The sequence below is a fragment of the Lagenorhynchus albirostris genome, chromosome 10 (assembly GCF_949774975.1).
Source record: "Lagenorhynchus albirostris chromosome 10, mLagAlb1.1, whole genome shotgun sequence".
Classification (NCBI taxonomy): Eukaryota; Metazoa; Chordata; class Mammalia; order Artiodactyla; family Delphinidae; genus Lagenorhynchus; species Lagenorhynchus albirostris.
The window spans coordinates 67,033,982-67,054,293 of record NC_083104.1 but is presented as its reverse complement, the minus strand read 5'-3'; the positions used below and the strand labels follow the sequence as shown (position 1 = coordinate 67,054,293).

At 45.3% G+C, this 20,312-nt stretch overlaps 1 protein-coding gene and 1 non-coding gene across 5 annotated transcripts in view; both read right to left on the bottom strand.

Moving 5' to 3' along the window:
• Positions 1-20,312, bottom strand: part of TBC1D22B (TBC1 domain family member 22B) — a 65,172-nt gene that overhangs the window by 20,222 nt on the left and 24,638 nt on the right. For 2 of the 4 annotated variants that reach the window (XM_060162760.1, XM_060162759.1), the window contains exons 6-8: positions 19,312-19,455; positions 17,990-18,055; positions 13,895-14,009 (exon numbers count right to left, since the gene is read on the bottom strand). In XM_060162760.1, the coding sequence (XP_060018743.1) occupies positions 13,895-14,009; positions 17,990-18,055; positions 19,312-19,455 (325 nt within the window). The remainder of the gene's footprint in view (positions 1-13,894; positions 14,010-17,989; positions 18,056-19,311; positions 19,456-20,312) is intronic. The other 2 variants (XM_060162761.1, XM_060162762.1) reach the window with 2 other exon arrangements.
• On the bottom strand, positions 9,430-9,548 carry LOC132528272 (5S ribosomal RNA). The gene has a single exon (XR_009543156.1). It is a non-coding gene; the product is annotated as a 5S ribosomal RNA (ribosomal RNA).

Here is a 20,312-nt window from a genome sequence, read left to right as displayed (position 1 = left end):
ATAAACAGTCTGTTCAGAAGGATCATTAAACGTCCCACTTGAGAAAATTCAACATATAATTGAAGAGGAACGGGAAACCATGCCAGCAACACAGTCTCCAATGAGGGCAGCATCTCTGGTTGTCATTATGCAGCGTTCAGCCGCCAGGACTCAGACGGGAGGGAATGAGATTTTAAGGGATATTTTATGGCTGTTTTAAGACGCAAAGCATCCAAAAAGAGGAAACCCAAAAGTTCTTTATAAAAATCAAATTGCCCATTCCGGGCTTGACAAGAACATGCTGTCAAGCCCAGCATTATTAGCTGATAAAATGTCCCACCTGAGTGGTAGCCCCAGTCAAGTATTTATTTTTCTGAGAACTCCAGATCTCAGGCCTAAAATCAGCCTCACCTATGCCTCAAACACTCCCCTACGGCTTCGGGAAGAACGGCTTTTGCTTAAACTGACAAGAGTTAACTTGTCCATTAACTGCTTTAGGCATTTCCCAGGAACCATCTGTGATCGCAAGGCAATTTCTAGATTTTGTCATCTGTTGGGTCAGAATTAATCAGCCTGACTGGCAGGCATGAGAGGATTCAAGGCATCAGACTACAGACGGCCCTTCTATTTTCCAAAGCCTCTGGCTTACCTGATGCCTCTCTTTTTTTTTTTTTAAACTGGACTCACAAGAATACCTTACATAATATTTTCTGATCACAAAAGTAAACTGATTGAGAAAAGAAAAAAAAATCTTTTCAGCTATACATCTAAAGAACTTCATAAAATAAAAGTTAAACATTTCATCCAGAAAAACACAGTTTGGGGCTTCCCTGGTGGCGCAGTGATTAAGAATCTGCCTGCCAATCCATGGGACATGGGTTTGAGCCCTGGTCCGGGAAGATCCCACATGCCGTGGAGCAATTAAGCCCGTGCGCCACAGCTACTGAGCCTGTGTTCTAGAGCCCGTGAGCCACAACTACTGAGCCTGCACGCCACAACTACTGAAGCCCGTGCGCCTAGAGCCCGTGCTCTGCAACAGGAGAAGCCACCGCAACGAGAAGCCCGCGCACCACCACAAAGAGTAGCCCCCACTCACCGCAACTAGAAGAAAGCCTGTGCAGCAGCGAAGACCCAACGCAGCCAAAAATAAAAAGTTAAAAATATATATATATTAAAAAAAAGAAAAAGAAACACAGTTTTAAGAAAAGTGTCAAGGAATTCATCTGGTCACCTGTATGTAATAATTTTTAAGTGGTTCAAGTGCTATAGAAACTTATTGTTGGGTGTTACTCATCTGGTATTTTCAGTCAAGTATTTGATAGCAGCAGCTGAGACAAGGCCACCACAGCTCAGCATGTACAAAGTAGAGGGGCCCCGGGACTTCCCTGGTGGTGCAGTGGTTAAGAATCCGCCTGCCAATGCAGGGGACGTGGGTTCGATCGCTGGTCCAGGAAGATCCCACATGCCGTGGAGCAACTAAGCCCATGCACCACTACTACTGAGCCTGCACTCTAGAGCCTGCAAGCCACAACTACTGAGCCCATGTGCCACAACTACTGAGGCCCACATGCCTAGAGCCCGTGCTCCGCAACGAGAAGCCACCGCAATAAGAAGCCCGCGCACCGCAAAGAAGAGTAGCCCCCGCTCGCCGCCAACTAGAGAAAGCCCGCGCAGCAGCGAAGACCCAACGCAGCCAAATAAATAAATAAATATTAAAAAAAAAAAAAAAAAAAGCAGAGGGGCCCCTTGGTTAAACCCAGAAAAGTCAAACCACCTAACAAAGAAAGGGCAGTGAGGACAGGGAGGAGGTTAGAGGAAAGACTTCTTCTGAGGTTCCTAAAGAGCAGAGACCCATGCCGGGCTTTTCTGCTTCATGAGGACCGTATTCCAGACTGAGTGAGAGGAGACGTGCTGTTTCCAAGACACAGAGAAGCAGCTGACCATGGAGCCCTTCCCGACGCTGTGCCTGTCAATCAGGGCAGTGACTAAAAGGTAAATATTAACTCAAAATGATCTCTGGCTGTCCACTACTCAGCGTGGGGCAGCCTGGCTAAAATTAATTTTAAAAACCAACATAGGGGCTTCCCTGGTGACGCAGTGGTTGAGAGTCCGCCTGCTGATGCAGGGGACACGGGTTCGTGCCCCGGTCCGGGAAGATCCCACATGCCGCGGAGCGGCTGGGCCCGTGAGCCATGGCCGCTGAGCCGACGCGTCCGGAGCCTGTGCTCCACAATGGGAGAGGCCACGGCAGTGAGAGGCCTGCGTACCGCAAAAAAAAAAACCATATCACTAAACTGTCTCTACTTTCCTGAGGTTCCTGGATTACTTTTACTTTTATTTAACAAACACAAGTGACTGCTGGCTATGACCTCAGATTACAAGAACCTGAACTATATGAGTATTCAGGTTATGGGGCAAGGGAGGGGCCAGGTCCAGCACACACTTCACCTTCTAGGACCTGTCCAAAGACTACCCACAGAGCCAGGCAGCATGTCACCAAGACACTGTGTATGTCAACAGGCTGTAGGGAGTCCAAGGTCCCCTGTGCCAGAGGCTCCTCATCTAGGCTCAAACATCTTGACTATGTCGGCTACCTCAATTTCTCCTCTGTTATAATTTCTCATTTTTGGGGGGGTCAGATGAGAGAGAGAGCAAGTGAGCATGCATGTGTCACTTGGTTTACCACCAGGGAGAGAGCAGGCCGGGTCCTACAGTGCCGGAGATGACAAGCTACAACTCGCCCTTGGAGAGCTTACCTCCTACAGGGGAGAAAATCCAGCACTGGACATCCCACCAAATGCTCACATTGCTCTCAACTGTCCGCTGAAAGCAGCTCAGCTCAGCACTCTGACTGGGCGTCTCCACATACATGTCTGTTGCTGGAAAGAGTCTCATATGTCTCAACTATCACATATGAGGCTGCTGCATCTATGAAGACGGGGCCAGGAGGCACCTTGAAGAAAGGGGTAAAGTTCCAAACAGGGTGAGCGCTAAAAATTCAGCATCGGTCTCACTCCCAGTTCCCTCCAAACCAGTAGCATGAAAATGCAAAGGGATATCCTTACTCTATGATTCAATTTATATAAAGTTTAGAGACAGGCAAAACTAATCAAGGTGTTAGAAGTCAGTAAAATAGTTACCCTTGTGGGGGCGAGGGGAGGGCCTGGAAGGGAACACAAGGGAACTTCTGCAGCGCTGGAAATGTTCCACTTGGGTGCTGGTTATTTAGGGGAAATTTATTGAGCTGTGCATGTAATGACATATGTACTTTAAAAAGTGTATGTTATACTTCAATACGAAATTTACATTTTAAAAGGAATAAAAGGAACGTCCTCTTAAGACAATGAAAGACTACGGAAGTCTGTCCAGTTTCATCTTTGGCCTCCACACCTTGCCAGGTGGGGAGGAACAGGATCGGCAGGGCAGAGTTGGGTGTGAGATGGACAATGAAGCCTCCCAGGATCTAAGAGCACGGAGCTGGAGTATAATCCACAGCAGCCCAGGAGCAAGACACGGCAACAGGGGCCACGGTACCTGGGCATGTGGGGAGTTATTAACAACAACTCCTTTCCTCTGAAAATCTGAGTGTTAACTACCAAAAATTAACTACATGGTTCACCCCCTCTCCTCCTTCAGGACTTTGCTCAAACATCGTCTTCTCAGTGTGACCCCAGCTCACTACCCTGATTAAAACCTGCTCCTGTTCCCACTCTTGCCAACAGGGCACAACTGTGTCCTTCTTTCCTCCTCTGTTCTCCTGCGTAGCACTTAGCTCGGTCGAGGTGACAAATACCTTACTGATTTTTCTATTTATTGTCAGTTTCTGCTCATCAGAATTTACACTCAGTGGAAGAGATTTAGTTTTACATATAATTTACATACATTAGACTACACATAAGCTCACGGTTCTGTTTTGACACATGTATACATCCGTGTAGAAAAGTGCCCCAGGGCTTCCCTGGTGGCGCAGTGGTTGAGAGTCCGCCTGCCGATGCAGGGGACACGGGTTCGTGCCCCGGTCCGGGAAGATCCCACATGCCACGGAGCGGCTGGGCCTGTGAGCCATGGCTGCTGAGCCTGCACGTCTGGAGCCTGTGCTCCACAACGGGAGAGGCCACAACAGTGAGAGGCCCGCGTACAGCAAAAAAAAAAAAAAAGTGCCCCAGTCCAAAGAGAGAACATTTCCAACACCCTATAAAGTCTCTTCTTGCCTCTTCCTAATCAATGTCCCACCAAGAGTCGACCATCGTTCTGATTTCTATCACTGTAGATTATTTATGAACTCCATTTAAATGGAATCATACATACAATGTGTACTTTTTCGGTATCTGGCTTCTTTTGTTCAACATAATGGTTTTTGAGACGATTTCTTCCATGTTCTTGCTTTTATCAGTAGTTCATTCTTTTTTATGGCTGAGTAATATTCCATTGTGTGACTATCCATTCTCCTATTAACAGATATTTGGGTTGTTTCCAATTTTTGTCTATATTAATACAGTTGTTATGAATATTCCTATGCAGGCTTTGGGGTACTATACGCTTTCATTTTCCTTGTATAAATACCTAGAAGTGAAAGGCAGGGATTTTCGTCCACTTTGTTTATGGTCGTATCCCCAGTGCCTAGAGCAGCGCCTGGCACGGTGTAGTTCCTCAATAAGTATTTGCTGAATGAGTGATGGAACTCCATCTCCATCCCTTACGAGAGAGAACTTTTGACTATCTCAGCATAGTAGCAGAATACTGTAATTCACTGCCCTCCAGTGGCCAAGCCCAGCAAAGCTGCACTATTTCCTGAATATCTAGCAACGTTATGAAATTTTCATTCTTTCATTCATCTAGACATGTATGGAATGCCTATTTTGGACACCAAAATAAAAGCACTGGGAATATAAATATGTTTAAAATAGTCTCTGGCCTCAAAGAACCATACAGTCTGGTGGGAGAGGGTAGGAGGGAAACACAATAATTGGTGTGGTAAAGTCCTACAAAGGGGAAATGCACAGGGTTATGGAAAGAGTACCACTGGGGTGGTGGGGGTAGGGAAGAAGTCTCAGGGCAGGCTTCCAGGAAGTAGGGGTGTCTTAAAGGATGCAAAAGGACTAGCCCAGGGGATAAAAAGGTGGTACAGGACAAGGCTTTAGATTAAAACTGTCAATTTTGGATTTCTGAGTTTAAGAGGTGAGGCAGGAGGTAGAGCACACAGGGCCTTGCACAAGCTAGAGAATCTGGACTTCTTTTTTTGGCTGTGCTGTGTGGCTTGCAGGATCTCAGTTCCCCGACCAGGGATTGAACCCGGGCCATGGCAGTGAAAGCCCAGAATCCTAACCACTAGGGCACCAGGGAACTCCTGAGAATGTGGACATTTTAACTGTAGGTGACAGGATGCTAGTGAAGGGTTTTAAGCAAAGGAGCTGCACCGACAAGTCTGTGTTTAAATGGTGTGAAAGATGGGAAGAACGGGACAAAAACCAGAGATGGGAAAACACACTTGGCCATTTCAGCAATCCAGGGCTAAACTAGGGTAGTCACAGGAGGAATAGAGGGGGAAGCAGATTCAAGAAATATTTAGGACATGAAATCATCAGAGCTCTGTAACTGACTGGATATGCAAGAAAGAGAAAAAAGGGCTTCCCTGGTGGCGCAGTGGTTGAGAGTCTGCCTGCTAATGCGGGGGACACAGGTTTGAGCCCTGGTCTGGGAGGATCCCACATGCCGCAGGGCAACTGGGCCCGTGAGCCACAACTACTGAGCCTGTGCTCCGCAACAGGAGAGGCCGGGATAGTGAGAGGCCTGCGCACCGCAATGAGGAATGGCACCCGCTTGACGCAACTAGAGAAAGCCCTCGCACAGAAACGAAGACCCAACACAGCAAAAATAAATTAATTAATTAATAAACTCCTACTCCCAACATCTCCTTTGGAAAAAAAAAAAAAAAGAATGAGAAAAAAGAATTACGAACAAGTCTTAGCATTTCTGACTTAAGTGACCGGAAATGCTGGCAACTGAGAGAAAAGGGTGGCTGGGTATGGAGAGGAGTTAGTCAAACACTGAGTCTGAGGAGCCTAGGGATAGCAAAGATTGTCACTATACATAAATAACTATAACCCACTCCTCCTTGGTGAAAGGACCCATAAGGGTACTGGCCACCTGGGATACAGACTGTGTTTTCCAGGCTCACTTGCAGATGGGAATGGCCATAAGACTAAGTTCAGACAAGAGAGATTCAAAACCAAGTGTCATGTACTTGGGAAGTGTCCTTCAACAGAAGGAGTATGCCTTTCTTCCTTTCCCCCTCCATACTGGCTGGAATATAGATGTGATGGCTAGAGCACAAGCAGCTATCTTGGATCATGAGTACAAAAACACATGCTGAGAATGGCAGGACAACAGAGAGAGGAGGCTGGATCCCTGATACCATGGAGCCCCAGACTACTTACCTCCTGACTTTTAATGTGAGAGAAGTAAGCTTTTCTCTCTTGCTTAAGGTATTGGTTCCCTGTCAGTGCAGACAAGCTAATCCTAACTGGTCATTTATGACATATCTAAGTGTAAATGTCACGCAGGGAACACGAGTCAGAGGTATGGGAAAGACTTCCCTTCTGGGAGTTCTACTGCTGTCATGCTTCTAAGTAAAACCTGAAATGAAAATCCTGCTGTACTACTTCATGCGGAGGAGAAGGGGAAGAGTTATTTGACAGTGTTTCATTTTGTAACGAAAGAAATCACCAGGCACCACTCTTCTTCTGAAAACAGGACATGTCATGAGCCCCACTTTTCTATACAATTTCCTCATTTGCATCACTTAAACAGTTGCTGTTACGCAGCTTAATTTGGTGATGGCCACATCATCGATTACATTTGACCTTAATATGTTCCAAGCTAGATCAATAATGTCACCTAAGTCCAAAAGGTTTTGGAGATGAGAGTCTACAGGCATTCCACCATCTCAGGGGTCACAGTCCAGAGACTGTATCTCCCCAGGGGTGACCCTCCAGCATTGTCACCTCTGGACCCAGACATAGCTGGCTTATCCACAGAGGACCCACTTCTATGTGAGCAGCTGGTTTCAGCAGATAAACAGGCTACTGGGGGGCTAAGCCAGCTACAGAAAAATCCTCTAGCAACTCAGAGGAGAGTCACTGGTTCCCCCCCGTTTTCAACTATTTTACAACAAACATGACACAAAGCATGAAGCCAGCTCAGGTACCAATTTATAAAAGTAATAAAGAAGAGACAGGGGAGGAGATAGGAGAGAGGCCAAACAGTGTTCTGGTGGCATGTGGATCCCACAGCTCTACTAGGACACATCCTCCACGCTACAGCTCAGTAAGATGGGGCGGTGGGCTAAGGCTGCCTGATGATACCTGCCTGGGATGATGAGGGCAACTGCCTGGCCTGTTCCATGGGTGAAGGATACCTGAGGCCTCCTGTGGTAGGGAGAGTCATATCAGAGAGGTCATAACAACACACCTCTCACAGTAGCTGCCTTACTAGGATATGGCACTATTAGAGAAGGGAAGAAAAGCAGCATTATTACTCAGACAAGAGAACTATTCTTGAAGGCCACAAACAATGTTGAATCTATGTTCAGGAAAGGCCTTGAGGCTGGAGGGAAGTCTGTATGCCTTGTTTCTTTGAAGCTTAATTTATACCCAGCAACCGATGAACAGACAAATAAAATGTGGTATATTCATACAATGGAATATTTATTTGACCATGAAAAGGAATGACCATTTTTATGAAATGTCCAGAAACGGCAAATCCATAGAGACAGAGAGTAGATTAATGGTTGCCTAGGAATAGGGGGGGTGCAAGGGCTTGGGAGTGATGGCTAAGGGGTACAGGATTTCTTTTTGGGCTGATGAAAATATTCTAAAATTGACTGTGCTGATGGTTACACAATTCTATAAATATACTGAAAACCACTGAATTGTACACTTTAAATGGGTGAATTGTATGGTATATGAATGCCATCTCAACAAAGCTGCTATCAAAAAAAGAAAAAAATACCCCAACAAACTAATTTGTAAATTTACTGCACCTCCAATAAAAATTCAGAAGGGTTCCCTACATCCTGAATTTGGCAAGTTGATTCTAAAGTTGATCTGGAAGAAGAGCCAAGACAATTTTTACCAAAGGATGATGAAAGAGACTGGCCCTGAAATAATAATAAAACACACTACAAAGGTCAAAAATCCAAGCTGTTGCTACATGCATAGAAATGGAGATAAATGGAACAGAAATAAGTAAACCATATAAATAAAGAAATTTATATTATATTATGAAAAGGGATTTCACATGAGTGAAGAAAGGATGTACTATTTATAAATAGTGTTGAAAAAATGAACTATCCAGTTGGAACAGTAACTTTAAATCTCAGCCCCCACTGTACAGGAAAATAAATTACTAATGGAATTTAAAAAGCTAAATGTAAAATCAAAACCACAAACATATTAGAAGAAAACATGGAAGAATATTCTTATAATATTGGGGTGGGGAAAGACTTCCTAAGCAATATACCAAATCTAAAAACCATAAAGGAGGAGGTATTTCCTTCATGTCCTTCTCACACTTTGCAATGACTTGTTTAATTTTTTGTGAGCCCCTTAACCCCTGCACTAGATGGGAGGCTCCGTAAGGGCAGGGCCCACATCTGTTATCTTAGTCACTCTATCCTCTGGCACATAGGAGGAGCTCAATAAATACCTGTCGAATGGACAGATTTGACCACATAAAAATTAGGAAGTGCTACATTAGGAGACACAATAAACAAATTTGAAAAGACAAATGATGGTCTGGGAGAAAAAAAAAAGAATTAGCTTGAACTATATAAAAATCCCATGGAGGGATGCGGCAAAAATTGTTGAATATTAGCAATTTCATGTGGTTTGACCTAATATTTTTAACACATAGCAGATGAAAAATGAATATATCTAATCCACACAAAGCTCTTACAAAACAAGACCAACAGTCCAATAGAAAAAACTGGATAGGACTTCCCTGGTGGTGCAATGGTTAAAACTCCGCCTGCCAATGTAGGGGACATGGGTTTGATCCCTGGTCTGGGAAGACCGCACATGCCACAGAGCGACTAAGCCCGTGCACCACAACTACTGAGCCTGCACTCTAGAGCCCACGAACTACAATTACTGAGCCCACGTGCCACAACTACCAAAGCCCACACGCCCTAGAGTCCAGGCGTGGCAACTGCTGAGCCCATGTGCTGCAACTACTGAAGTCTGTGCACCTAGAACCCGTGCTCCTCAACAAGAGAAGCCACCGCAATGAGAAGCCCACACACCGCAACGAAGAGTAGCCCCCGATCGCCGCAACTAGAGAAAGCCCGCGTGCAGCAACAAAGACCCCATGAAGCCAAAAATAAATAAATAAATAAATAAAGTTATTTTTAAAAAAACGATAAAACTGGATAAAAGAATTTTTTTTCTTTTAAGCCTACAGCACCCGGTATTCCCAGGCGGTCTCCCATCCAGGTACTAACCAGGCCCAACCCTGCTTAGCTTCCGAGATCAGACGAGATCGGACACATTCAGGGTGGTATGGCCATAGACTGGATAAAAGATCTGAACAAGCAGATGACAGAAGAAACAAATGCTAATACACAAAAGAAAAGATAAACCACCTCACTGATGAGTAAGTGGAAATAAAAATTGAAACACAAACCATGGTTTATTTGCCAAATTGGTGAAACACAGTTAGACTAAAATACCCAGTTTTGCTAAGGATGTGAAGAGTGCACCCAAACATTAGTGGCTGGAGTATAAACTGCTGTAAACCTTTTTACAGTGTAATTTTGGAGTGGTACCTATTTGGCATGCTTTTAGGACTAGTAATTTCCGTTCTATGGGCTCTCTTTCAGGGAAACATGTATTTTAACACGAATGCATAAGAAAATATGTACAAGGATATTCATTGAAATGTTCTTTATAATAGCTAAAAATTGTAGATTATTTAAATGTCCTATTATAAAAGAATTGTTTACTATAGTAAAATTTGATGAAAGTAATTGCTGAAAGTGATGAGGTAGATCCATATGTCCAAATTTGGAAAGCTGGCCAGATATTTGTGAATGAAAACAAGCAAGATAGAGAAAAGTATGGATAAGTTTGATCCCAGTTTTTTGGATACAACAAAGAAAAATAATATATGCAGCTCTATCCGCACACAGGAAAAGGACTGGAAAAATACACACCAAGAGGTCAATAGTAGTTATCTCTGGTGATGGGGGGGGGGAGCGGTGAGGTAATAAAAATTCTATATTGTTTTTATTTTTTTAAATAAATTTATTTGTTTATTTTTGGCTGCGTTGGGTCTTTGTTGCTGTGCGCGGGCTTTCTCTAGTTGCGGCGAGCGAGGGCTGCTCTTTGTTGTGGTGTGCGGGCTTCTCAGTGCAGTGGCTTCTCTTCGTTGCGGAGCACAGGCTCTAGGCACGCGGGCTTCAGTAATTGTGGCATGCGGGTTCAGTAGTTGTGGCTCACGGGCTCTAGAACGCAGGCTCAGTAGTTGTGGCACACAGGCTTAGCTGCTCCGCAGCATGTGGTATCTTCCCAGACCAGGGCTCGAACCCGTGTCCCCTGCATTGGCGGGTGGATTCTTAACCACTGCGCCACCGGGGAAGTCCTTGATTTTTTAAAATGAGTATGTACCTCTACTGTACTTTTTTTTTTTTTTTTAAGAAAAGGAGCAATAAGAAACGTGCTGCCTGCTTTGGAGCAGGGAATGGAGAAGAGGGAGCCACTAAGTTGAGATACCACCAATCTCTAAGTTGGTGCTACCTCTAAGTTGAGATACCACCAATTCTTATAAAAAGCACAGGTATTTAGGTCAAAGACCTAGGTTTGAGTTTGGGAAGCTCATTTAAAATAGATTGATACAGGGCTTCCCTGGTGGTGCAAGTGGTTGAGAGTCCGCCTGCTGATGCAGGGGACACGGGTTCGTGCCCCGGTCCGGGAAGATCCCACATGCTGCAGAGCGGCTAGGCCCGTGAGCCATGGCTGCTGAGCCTGCGCGTCCAGAGCCTATGCTCCTCAACAGGAGAGGCCACGACAGTGAGAGGCCTGCATACCACACACACACACACAAAAAAAAAAATAGGTTGATACATCTACCTTAAAGAGATATTGGGGGCTACTAAATGAAATCAGGTAAGTCAAAGTACTTTGCAAACGGTAAAGTGCTTTAAAAAATCAGGGTTATATTACTGGTTGGCCTGGCATGTCCTAGTTTGAAAACTGGAAAAATAAGGGTTAAAGGTACAAACTCCTAAGGAAAAGAGACATGGATGGGAACTGATAGATTAAGAGAGACTTAAGAGACATATCAACCAATCAGTAGAATGTGTGGACCTGATTTGAACCCTGATTCAAACAAACTGTTAAATATATTTACGGGAATCAAGAAAATTTGAATAGTGTTATATATTAGATTATATTAAGGACCTATTATAACTTTTTAGATGTAATAATTGCATTACAGCTGTGAGTTTCTTTAATCATTATCTTCGAAAGGTACATATGGAAATATTTATGGATGAAATTATATGGTGCTTGACAGTGAGATTTGCTTACTCACAAAGATGAGTGGGTGAAGAATGGACAGAGTTATGAAGTTGCATGACAGGTACATAAGGATTTATGGTATTATTTTTTCTACTTGTACATATGCTTGAAACTGAAAAGTTTTTGTAAAAAAAGAATGGGCCCCGCCTTCCTAGTTCTAGGAGGAGGTACCAAATACCCATCTGAAGTCTGCTGCAGAGGTGAAACTGAGTACAGCCTTGCCAAGAAAGGCTTCCTTGCTGAGGAGGGGCAGAGAAGCACATGCTTCACTGTGTAAACGCTGTGGGTCAGCAATGGTCTCACTGGTCAGCAGGTGAGACTGACAAACTAAACACCCAGATCAGAATGCAGTCATATCCATCAAAGAAAGGCAGAGTGGACTTCCCTGGTGGTGCAGTGGTTAAGAATCTGCCTGCCAATGCAGGGGACACAGGTTTGAGCCCTGGTCTGGGAAGATCCCACATGTCGCAGAGCAACTAAGCCCGTGCGCCACAACTACTGAGCCTGCGCTCTAGAGCCCTCGAACCACGACTACTGAGCCCATGAGCCACAACTACTGAAGCCCACAGGCCTAGAGCCCGTGCTCCGCAACAAGAGAAGCCACCACAATGAGAAGCCCACGCACCACAACGAAAAGTAGCCCCTGCTCATTGCAACTAGAAAAAGCCCGTGCACAGCAACAAAGACCCAATGCAGCCAAAAATAAATAAATAAATTTATTAAAAAACAAAAGAGAAAGGCACAGTGCTTGGTGGGGTTGATGGTAGCAAAGGGATGGGCGCCTATAGAAGGTAAAGGAAAATTTGGTACAAAATATAAATGACAGCTAACAAGATAGTTAATATCCAATTAGAACTGCAGCTGCTGAGGATTTCCCTTAATTGGCATAAAAACTGGCAATGCCAGCGTTCAGACCTCAAATGTAGATTAATGAATGGATTAATACCTTCCTAGGCTCATCCTTGAATACCATTTCAGAATAGTACTACTGCAAGAATCAACCCCCAAATCCCAACAGACCAGCTGCACCACTCTTTAATAAAGTTAAACCACACAGAATTAAGGTGCCTCTGAAAACTGACCTATTAATGTGAGGGGAAAATGAAAGTTCTCCAGCAAAAGCTTTATTTATGTGCTTTTGCTTAGGGTCACTGGACAGAGTGGACAAGAGTGTGACCTTCCACCCATACTCCCAGTTCTGCCCTGGCTGCTGTCACTTAAGGGGAACAAGGAATGGCATCATTAGGTTGCCTTACGTTTTGAGTAATGAAAAATAAAAAAGGCTGCCTCATGAAAGACCAAAACACCACGCCTTTGAGTCCCACCAGAAAACCTGAATGGGAAGGATCAAGTGAGACATTTCTTATGCCCTCCCCCTCCAAGGGGCTCCACTCCAGTCCCCTTCTCATTACCATCCTACCCCCTGCAATGGCTTTCTATGAAAAGAATAACCCACCGCCTTCAGAGTCTGAAGAAGAGGGTTCTGGTCCTAGCCCTGCCACTAGTAAGGAGGCAGGGAATCTCACAATCCATCTGTGAAATGAGGGGAGTAGACGGATAGTTTTCTAAAATCCTTTTCAATGCTCTTGTTCCCACATGAACTTCTCTTTGACTAAGAGAACAAAGCACCAGGCCATGACAGATAGGTTTTCCTATGAGTCTTGAAGCACAAGTGACTGAGGAAACCAAAAAAGTGGAGGATCCTCGATGCCTTTTAAGACTCTGCCTGATTTAGGCCTGGCTGGAGCAGGTGGCTGGAGCTGTAAGAAAACCTAACTGCTGCCGTGACAGCGAATCACTCTGTTCAAAGTGACAAGAACCCAGTGGGGTAAGAGGTGAAGAAAGAGGAGGAGAAACCAAGGTCCCAGAGCTCTCCTTGGCCCATTCCATTACCTCCAGTGTGAGCTGGATTCTGGCACCTTTCCTGCTCTATACGTCCACATCCTGCTCCTAAGATACAGCATGTGAACTGAAGTGTGAAGGCCTAATGTATAATCTAAAATTCCAGCTTTCACAGATGAGGGCCTGCATTTGAGACGACTTCAAAATAATCCAAAAGGAACCTCAAACCATCAAACCATCTGTTTATGGCAGAACATAAATATATCAATTTGGTCATTCTTTGGCAAAGGTCTTCTTAGGTGAGATCTGTGACCATCTCGAGAGAGAAATTCCTGGCTGCTGCTGCAGCTGCTGTTAAAAGAGGTTTAGCTGTGTATTCTAAAGCCACTATTTTTTTTCAGCAACACGTGCCCACTGGCTGCACTCTTGGGAAAAACAAACAGACCACAGATAAGAAAGAGCAATAGCTTGTTCAACTTGGTACTCATGCTTCTTACCGACATATTCTGAGAGGAAGACGACAAAGAACGGAGTGACCAGGTCATTAATTCCTTGGACATACCCACTGGCAGGGTGTCGGATGGCCCAAATAAATAGAATTCTTTCGAAGATCTAGGAAAATGAGAAAAAAAGACAACATGATGTTAAATCACGGGGATACTCTCCCTCCCTCCATTTACCTACGTCACAATTTAACTCAGCGTTGCTACAGAATTTGTAGAAAAAATTTTAAAATATTGTGGACAAAGGCAGTCTACAAATATAAAGTTTCTAAGACACTAACTGTTTTTAAACAGGGGTAGGTGCTTCTTGCCCTTTCTCTTTTCAGTATTTAGCCAACGTGATATAAAATTGGGAAACGCAAAGGAGAGTGACACAAATGGCTTAGAAAAAGGTTTGCTGTGGATGTCATTAATTCAGGCCACCATGCTCATTTGTAGATGCTGTTTCTCTATTTCCAGGAGCAAGATATCAGAATATCTAAGTTCTGATACATTTTCTAAATCTCTTTTGGTCATTACAGGATTTAAAGAGGAAATGCCTTCTTTAGCACACTCCCCTTTCTCCCTGCTGAGACGGAAGGAGATCTAGATCTGGATTTAGTTCTAACCCAGCTTGACTAGGAACCAGTGACAGACTCTAAATGCAGGAAGTCATTTCACATATCAGGATGCAACCCAGACGTTTACTGGGGACAGGAAGTCAAATAAATCAAATCCTATGGACTCCTCCAGCCAGGAACTTGAGAACAGAGATGTCAGCCAGGGCCTCCACGGGGAAAGCTTCTGGGGTTAAGTACATTAGCCACAAGAGGCCAGAGGACTAGACTGGGGAGAAAGAAAAAATCTTTTTTTGGCCGCACTGCACAGCACACAGGATCTTAATTCCCCAACCAGGGATCGAATCCGTGCCCCCTGAAGTGGAAGCACAGAGTCCTAACCACTGGACCACCAGGGATGTCCCTGAAAAGATCTTTATGGTCCTTTTACAGAGTCCGGCCCTGTCGCACTCTGTTACACTCCTCTCTGTTTTCACTATGCCCTTGGAGCTTTTCCCCTGTCTTCTCTCAGCTTGCTGACACTCATCCCCTGGCTTCATCCTGCTGACCACAACTCCTGGGCCCAATACATTCCTTAGACAGGCTTTGACTGGGCTGCCTCAGGTCTCTGAACCACACCAGAGGGATGACAGAGGTGGTAATGACTACATGCGGAGGGACAGGAGATTTGGGGCCTCCACAGCACCTGGCTCTGCAGAGCCCAGAGTCAGTCAGCTCTGCAGGCAAATTGAACAGGCCCTCTCGGAGGTCAGGTGCAAGGGAGAAAAAACCTCCCATGGGGAAAAGTAAAAAGGAAGTGGTCGTATGGTTTTGGAGTTGGTTAGCCAGTGTAGGAGAGACGTGGAGAATCTAGACACAATAAAGGATGTTTCCCAGCCCTTGTGTTGAGTCTGCCTTCCAGCTGGCAGAGACAGCCAAGAAATACTCCCACTGTCAACACCCCTGCCCTCGCAGGCAGTGAGAGCAAAGCCCAGCCTGGAAGGAGTTGGCCTCTGCCTCCACTAGATGGGCCCACTTGCTCCCCGGGGCTGAGCGAAGGGTGTGGCGTCCTCATTTGTGTTAGGCCCGACACTCCAATGGGACCCCTCTTACATTCTTTGCTGCTAAATACCCTCCTCCCTCCCTTGAAACTGTGGCTCAAGCTAGACCCACCAGGAAGATCTCAAGAGTTCCCTGCTCCACTCTGTCTCCTCACACCTCCGGTGGCCTGTGTCTGTCTGGATGTCTCTGTTAAAAGCTCTTCCAGATCAATCCTTCTGAAGGACTTATCAGGGCTTCTACTCCACACTATCAGCTCCTTGTGAATACACAAATCCCTGGTGACTGGCTTAAACAATGGCCAAGCGCAGGGAAGCTAGCCATTCAGAATCAGGAGACCTGCAATAATCCCTCTCTAGTAAGGATGGGACAGTGCAGACACTGTACTCACACTGTACAAGTGAAAATGCCAAAGAGATGGAAATAGATGAGCACCAAGCCTGGTTACCAGGGGAGACCATGGAATCTTCCCTACAGAAAAAGCCTGGGACAATCCTGTCTACCTCTGAGACACCTCTTCTACTAGTGTGGGTAATTCTCACTTGCTATAGTCAATTCTCAAGTATCTTTAGGTTTATAAAACGAGTTTTTCAATACTCAATGTTACTTAATTTATTCTGTTTATGATAACTACAGTCTGCTAGATGGAAAGGTGATTCAAGAAAAATTGGGAAGACTACAGTTTGAATTTCTTTCTCTGTAGGCAGGTTCCACTACTAGGAGAAGCCTTTTAAATAAACTACTTTCCCTGTCTCCAAATTTAAAGTAACCATGCACAGGCAAGAGAGAAGAATCGGAACATCTTCAAGTTAAAATGAGGAATAAGTAGGGCTGAGCCATGGGAAACTGAACGGGAGACACAAAGGGATCCCGGGCGGCTTTCAGCTTCCTTTGAGCTGACTCTTACAGGTAAAATAATGGTGTCACCCTCAAAATCTTCTTTATGCTAGTGGTAAGTTATGAGGGATCCCATCAGTAGACACATCTATATTTAAACGGAATTATGAGTATAATCTAAAGTCAAACAGAAATTATTTTGAGCATTTTTTATCACGTTTTCTCTATTATGAGGATGAGTGAAAATATAATTCAAAGAGCACTTACATCCAGTATCCTAGCTACTATGAAGCTGCAAAGGAAATCCCTAATCTTCAGGAGTTTATATCAATACTTATTGCTTGGTCAAAAGATTAACAGTCCCACTGAAACCTTTCATGTGCTTTGCCAACTTGTTAGGTCTCAACATATCACTACTAACTGACTTCTGGGTAGGTATCCGAAAGAATTTAAAACAGGGACTCAGATATTTGCACACCCACGTTCACAGCAGCATTACTCACAATACCCCAAAGGTGGAAGCAACTCAAGTGTCCACTGACAGATGGCAGATCAACAATACGTCTTATACAAATATAATGGAATATCATTCAGTCTTAAAAAGGAAGGAAGGGGGGCTTCCCTGGTGGCGCAGTGGTTGAGAGTCCGCCTGCCGATGCAGGGGACACGGGTTCGTGCCCCGGTCCAGGAAGATCCCACATGCCGCGGGGCGGCTGGGCCCGTGAGCCATGGCCGCTGAGCCTGTGCGTCGGAGCCTGTGCTCCGCAAGGGGAGAGGCCACAACAGTGTGAGGCCCGCATACCACACAAAAAAAAAAAAAAAAAAAAGGAAGGAAAGGGACTTCCCTGGTGGTCCAGTGGTTAAGACTCTGTGCTTCCTATGCAGGGGGCACAGGTTCGATCCCTGGTTGGGGAACTAGGATCCCACATGCCGCGCGGTGCGGTCAAGAAAATAAATAAATAAAAATAAAAAGGAAGGAAATTCTGACACATGCTACAACATGGATGAACCTTGAAGATATTATGCTAAGTGAAACAAGCCAGTCACAAAAGGACAAATACTGTATGATCCCACTTATTTGAGGTACCTGGAATAGTCAACTTCATAGACACAGAAAGTAGAATGGCAGTTGCTGGGGGATGGAAAGTTATTGTTTCATGTGTACAGAGCTTCAGTTTGGGAAGATGAAAAAAAGTTGTAGAGATGGAGTGTGGTAATGGTTGAACAACAATATGAATGTACTTAATGTCACTGAACTGTACACTTAAAAATGGTTAAAACGGTAAATTTTGTTACGTATGTTTTCTACACACACACACACACCACTACCAGCTAGATAAAGCAGAGCAAACACAGGACTAGGAATTCTAGGGTGTAGTTTCTGTCTTCATTCTGTCACCAGGTAGACTCAAGATGCTAGGCAAGTCCCTTAGCCTCTCAAAGTGCTACTCAGCCCACAGGTTTGTTATGAGGATTGAATGAGAATGCGTAAGAAAGTGCTCTGAAAGGACCAAAGCTCCAAATGGGAACCAAGGTACGATCACGATTAGCCTTAAACCTGCCCATGCCTGGAGGGAGGGCTAGGCACACAGCCACACAGATGGTGCCACAGAAGGATGGGGGGAGGGGGACTGAGAATGTTGAGCACTTCCCTCACCTCCTGTACAAGTGGTTGCTGGAACAATGGAATGAGAGGATTCGTCCTTGGAATGTCGATGTGAATCTGAAAAAGAGAAGCCGTATCCAAAAACACAAATGCCAGTTTGTTCTTTTGAGACGTTATTTTCTTAGGAACTGGAAATCACGGGAGTAAGAGTGAGAGCACAATTTACCTTTAGAAAGAATTGACTGACATACAAAAATAGTCTAGCTAAACCTACCTACCTGTGCATCTGGAATACATTCCCATGACAGCAATAGCTTTTTGAACAGTGAGGGAACCTTCCCAAATAAACCACTTACACCAAACAGCAACAGGCTTCACAACTTAAGAGAATCACCCGCTTTTTTCCTATTGTCTGGAATCTGTTTTACTCTGGGCTGGTACTTATTTAACAGGTATGATCAAAATGTGTATGTCTCTTTCAGATTCTTACTCAACAGTTCCCAAGAAGTAAAAGAGCTCTGAAAGCTGCAAAAACATGCCAGGATAGAGAACTAGAGGGAGCTGGCCTTTAATAACTGGCACTGAAAGTTCTGACTTCTGTTACCAAAGAAGTCATGATGATTGGTTTTGGCTTCGGGATTTCCCAGATGTCTAACAATCCTAAGGACTGTGTCAATAGCCGCAGAGGCTACTTCAATTCTTGGAGCTTGTTGTAGACAGTTGCCTCCCCCAGTATTTTCCCCTCTGCAACCATGAGACTCCCCTTCACACCCTCCACCTTTCCGCAGGCTGTGGGGACCACTATGCGCAACGATAGAACACTCCCTGCTAAGGCTGCTGAGGGCTATGGCTCCTGCAGACAGACAAACACGGTTGCTAAAGAGGCACTGCAGCTGCCAGAAGGACACACTGATGTCACAGTCCAGAGGGATGGACCACAGAGTGAACTCATCTTTCAGCTTGTGTCCCATAACCCTTACTACTCTCTGTGTGGTCTGTGGACCAGCAGCAGGTGGCATCACCTGGGAGCTCATTAGAAGTGAAGGTCTCACCCCAGGCCTCCTGAATTAGAATCTGCATTTTACCATAATCCCTAGTTGGGATTTTATCATAATCCTAGATGATGTGTACGCACATTAAAGTCAGAGAAGCACTGCCACTGACCAGGACCCCCCAGAATCTATCTATTTAAAATGGCTAAGATAAGAGCTACTGAATTAGAAAGAGGGGAAGTAGTTCTGGGAATAAATTTAATTCCTAACCAGCACACTGTAGCCTGAAGACTTGGAAAACTCGCACCCCAAGAGCACTTCCAGGAGCCACACCTTAAGATTATGACTAGTGAGCAAAAGGGCAGCAGGCGATGACTGTACCTGTCTGTAGGTATCCTGGTGATGTTCCTCATTTCGAGAGTCATAATACTGTTCAATGAAGCCAAAATACTCCTCCCGCTTCCGCTGCAAGGTCAACTTCCTCCTCTCGGTGTTTGCTGGGAGATAGCCCTGTAGACAGGACTGCTAGTCAGATGGGGACAGGCACTGGTTGGATGAATCCTTAATTTTTATTTTAGCCTGAGCAGTGGCTTGGAAACTATCAAAGGAACCGAAAGAAAGCTGCCAAGACACAAGCGTAAATCCCGTCTTGGTTCTGGCCACCCAGTGTTTTGCCCTCTCCTCATTCAATGAGATGCACATGTGGGCAGATGAAGCACGGCCAGCCAGGGTTATTTACCCCTGCACCCCCTGCACTGCGCTAGGAGCGGGTACTACTGGAGCACTGCGGAGCTCCGGAGCTGGCACAGTAGAGAAGCGAATGTAGGTCAGTAGGAGGGAACTGGACCCGAGTCAGGACCTCCTGGGGCTGCGTGTGCACGAGGCAAACCTTCCCAGGGTCACGGGGAGGTGGCCACCTCTGTGGCATATCTCACTGGTGTGCCACGTGAGTCGGTGCCGGTTACACATTCTTTTCTACGGTAACATTCAGAATTACCAGCTTAGGAACCTGAATGGAATCTGCGACACAGCAGCTGCAACGTCCAGACACAGAACTGCTGGCAGCAGCCCCCCTCCTGGCCCCAGCTCCAGGCCAACTTACATTCTTAGCCCTGGTCTAGATCCCACTCTCAATTCTTACATCTCCTGTTCCCCTTCCATTCTCACCACATCTACTTCTAATAGCATTCAAACTTAGAAGAAGCTGGGGCAATGATTACACGGCTGCAAGACTGGGGGTGGGGGCAGTCAGCTAAGGGATACATTCCATAGCGAGCGAGCGAGCAAGCGCCTGGAGAGCGGGGGCTGTGCCGTCTTCACTTCCCTATATCCTCACAGCACCTGGCACCATGCCTGGCGAACAGCAGGCCCTCAATAAATCC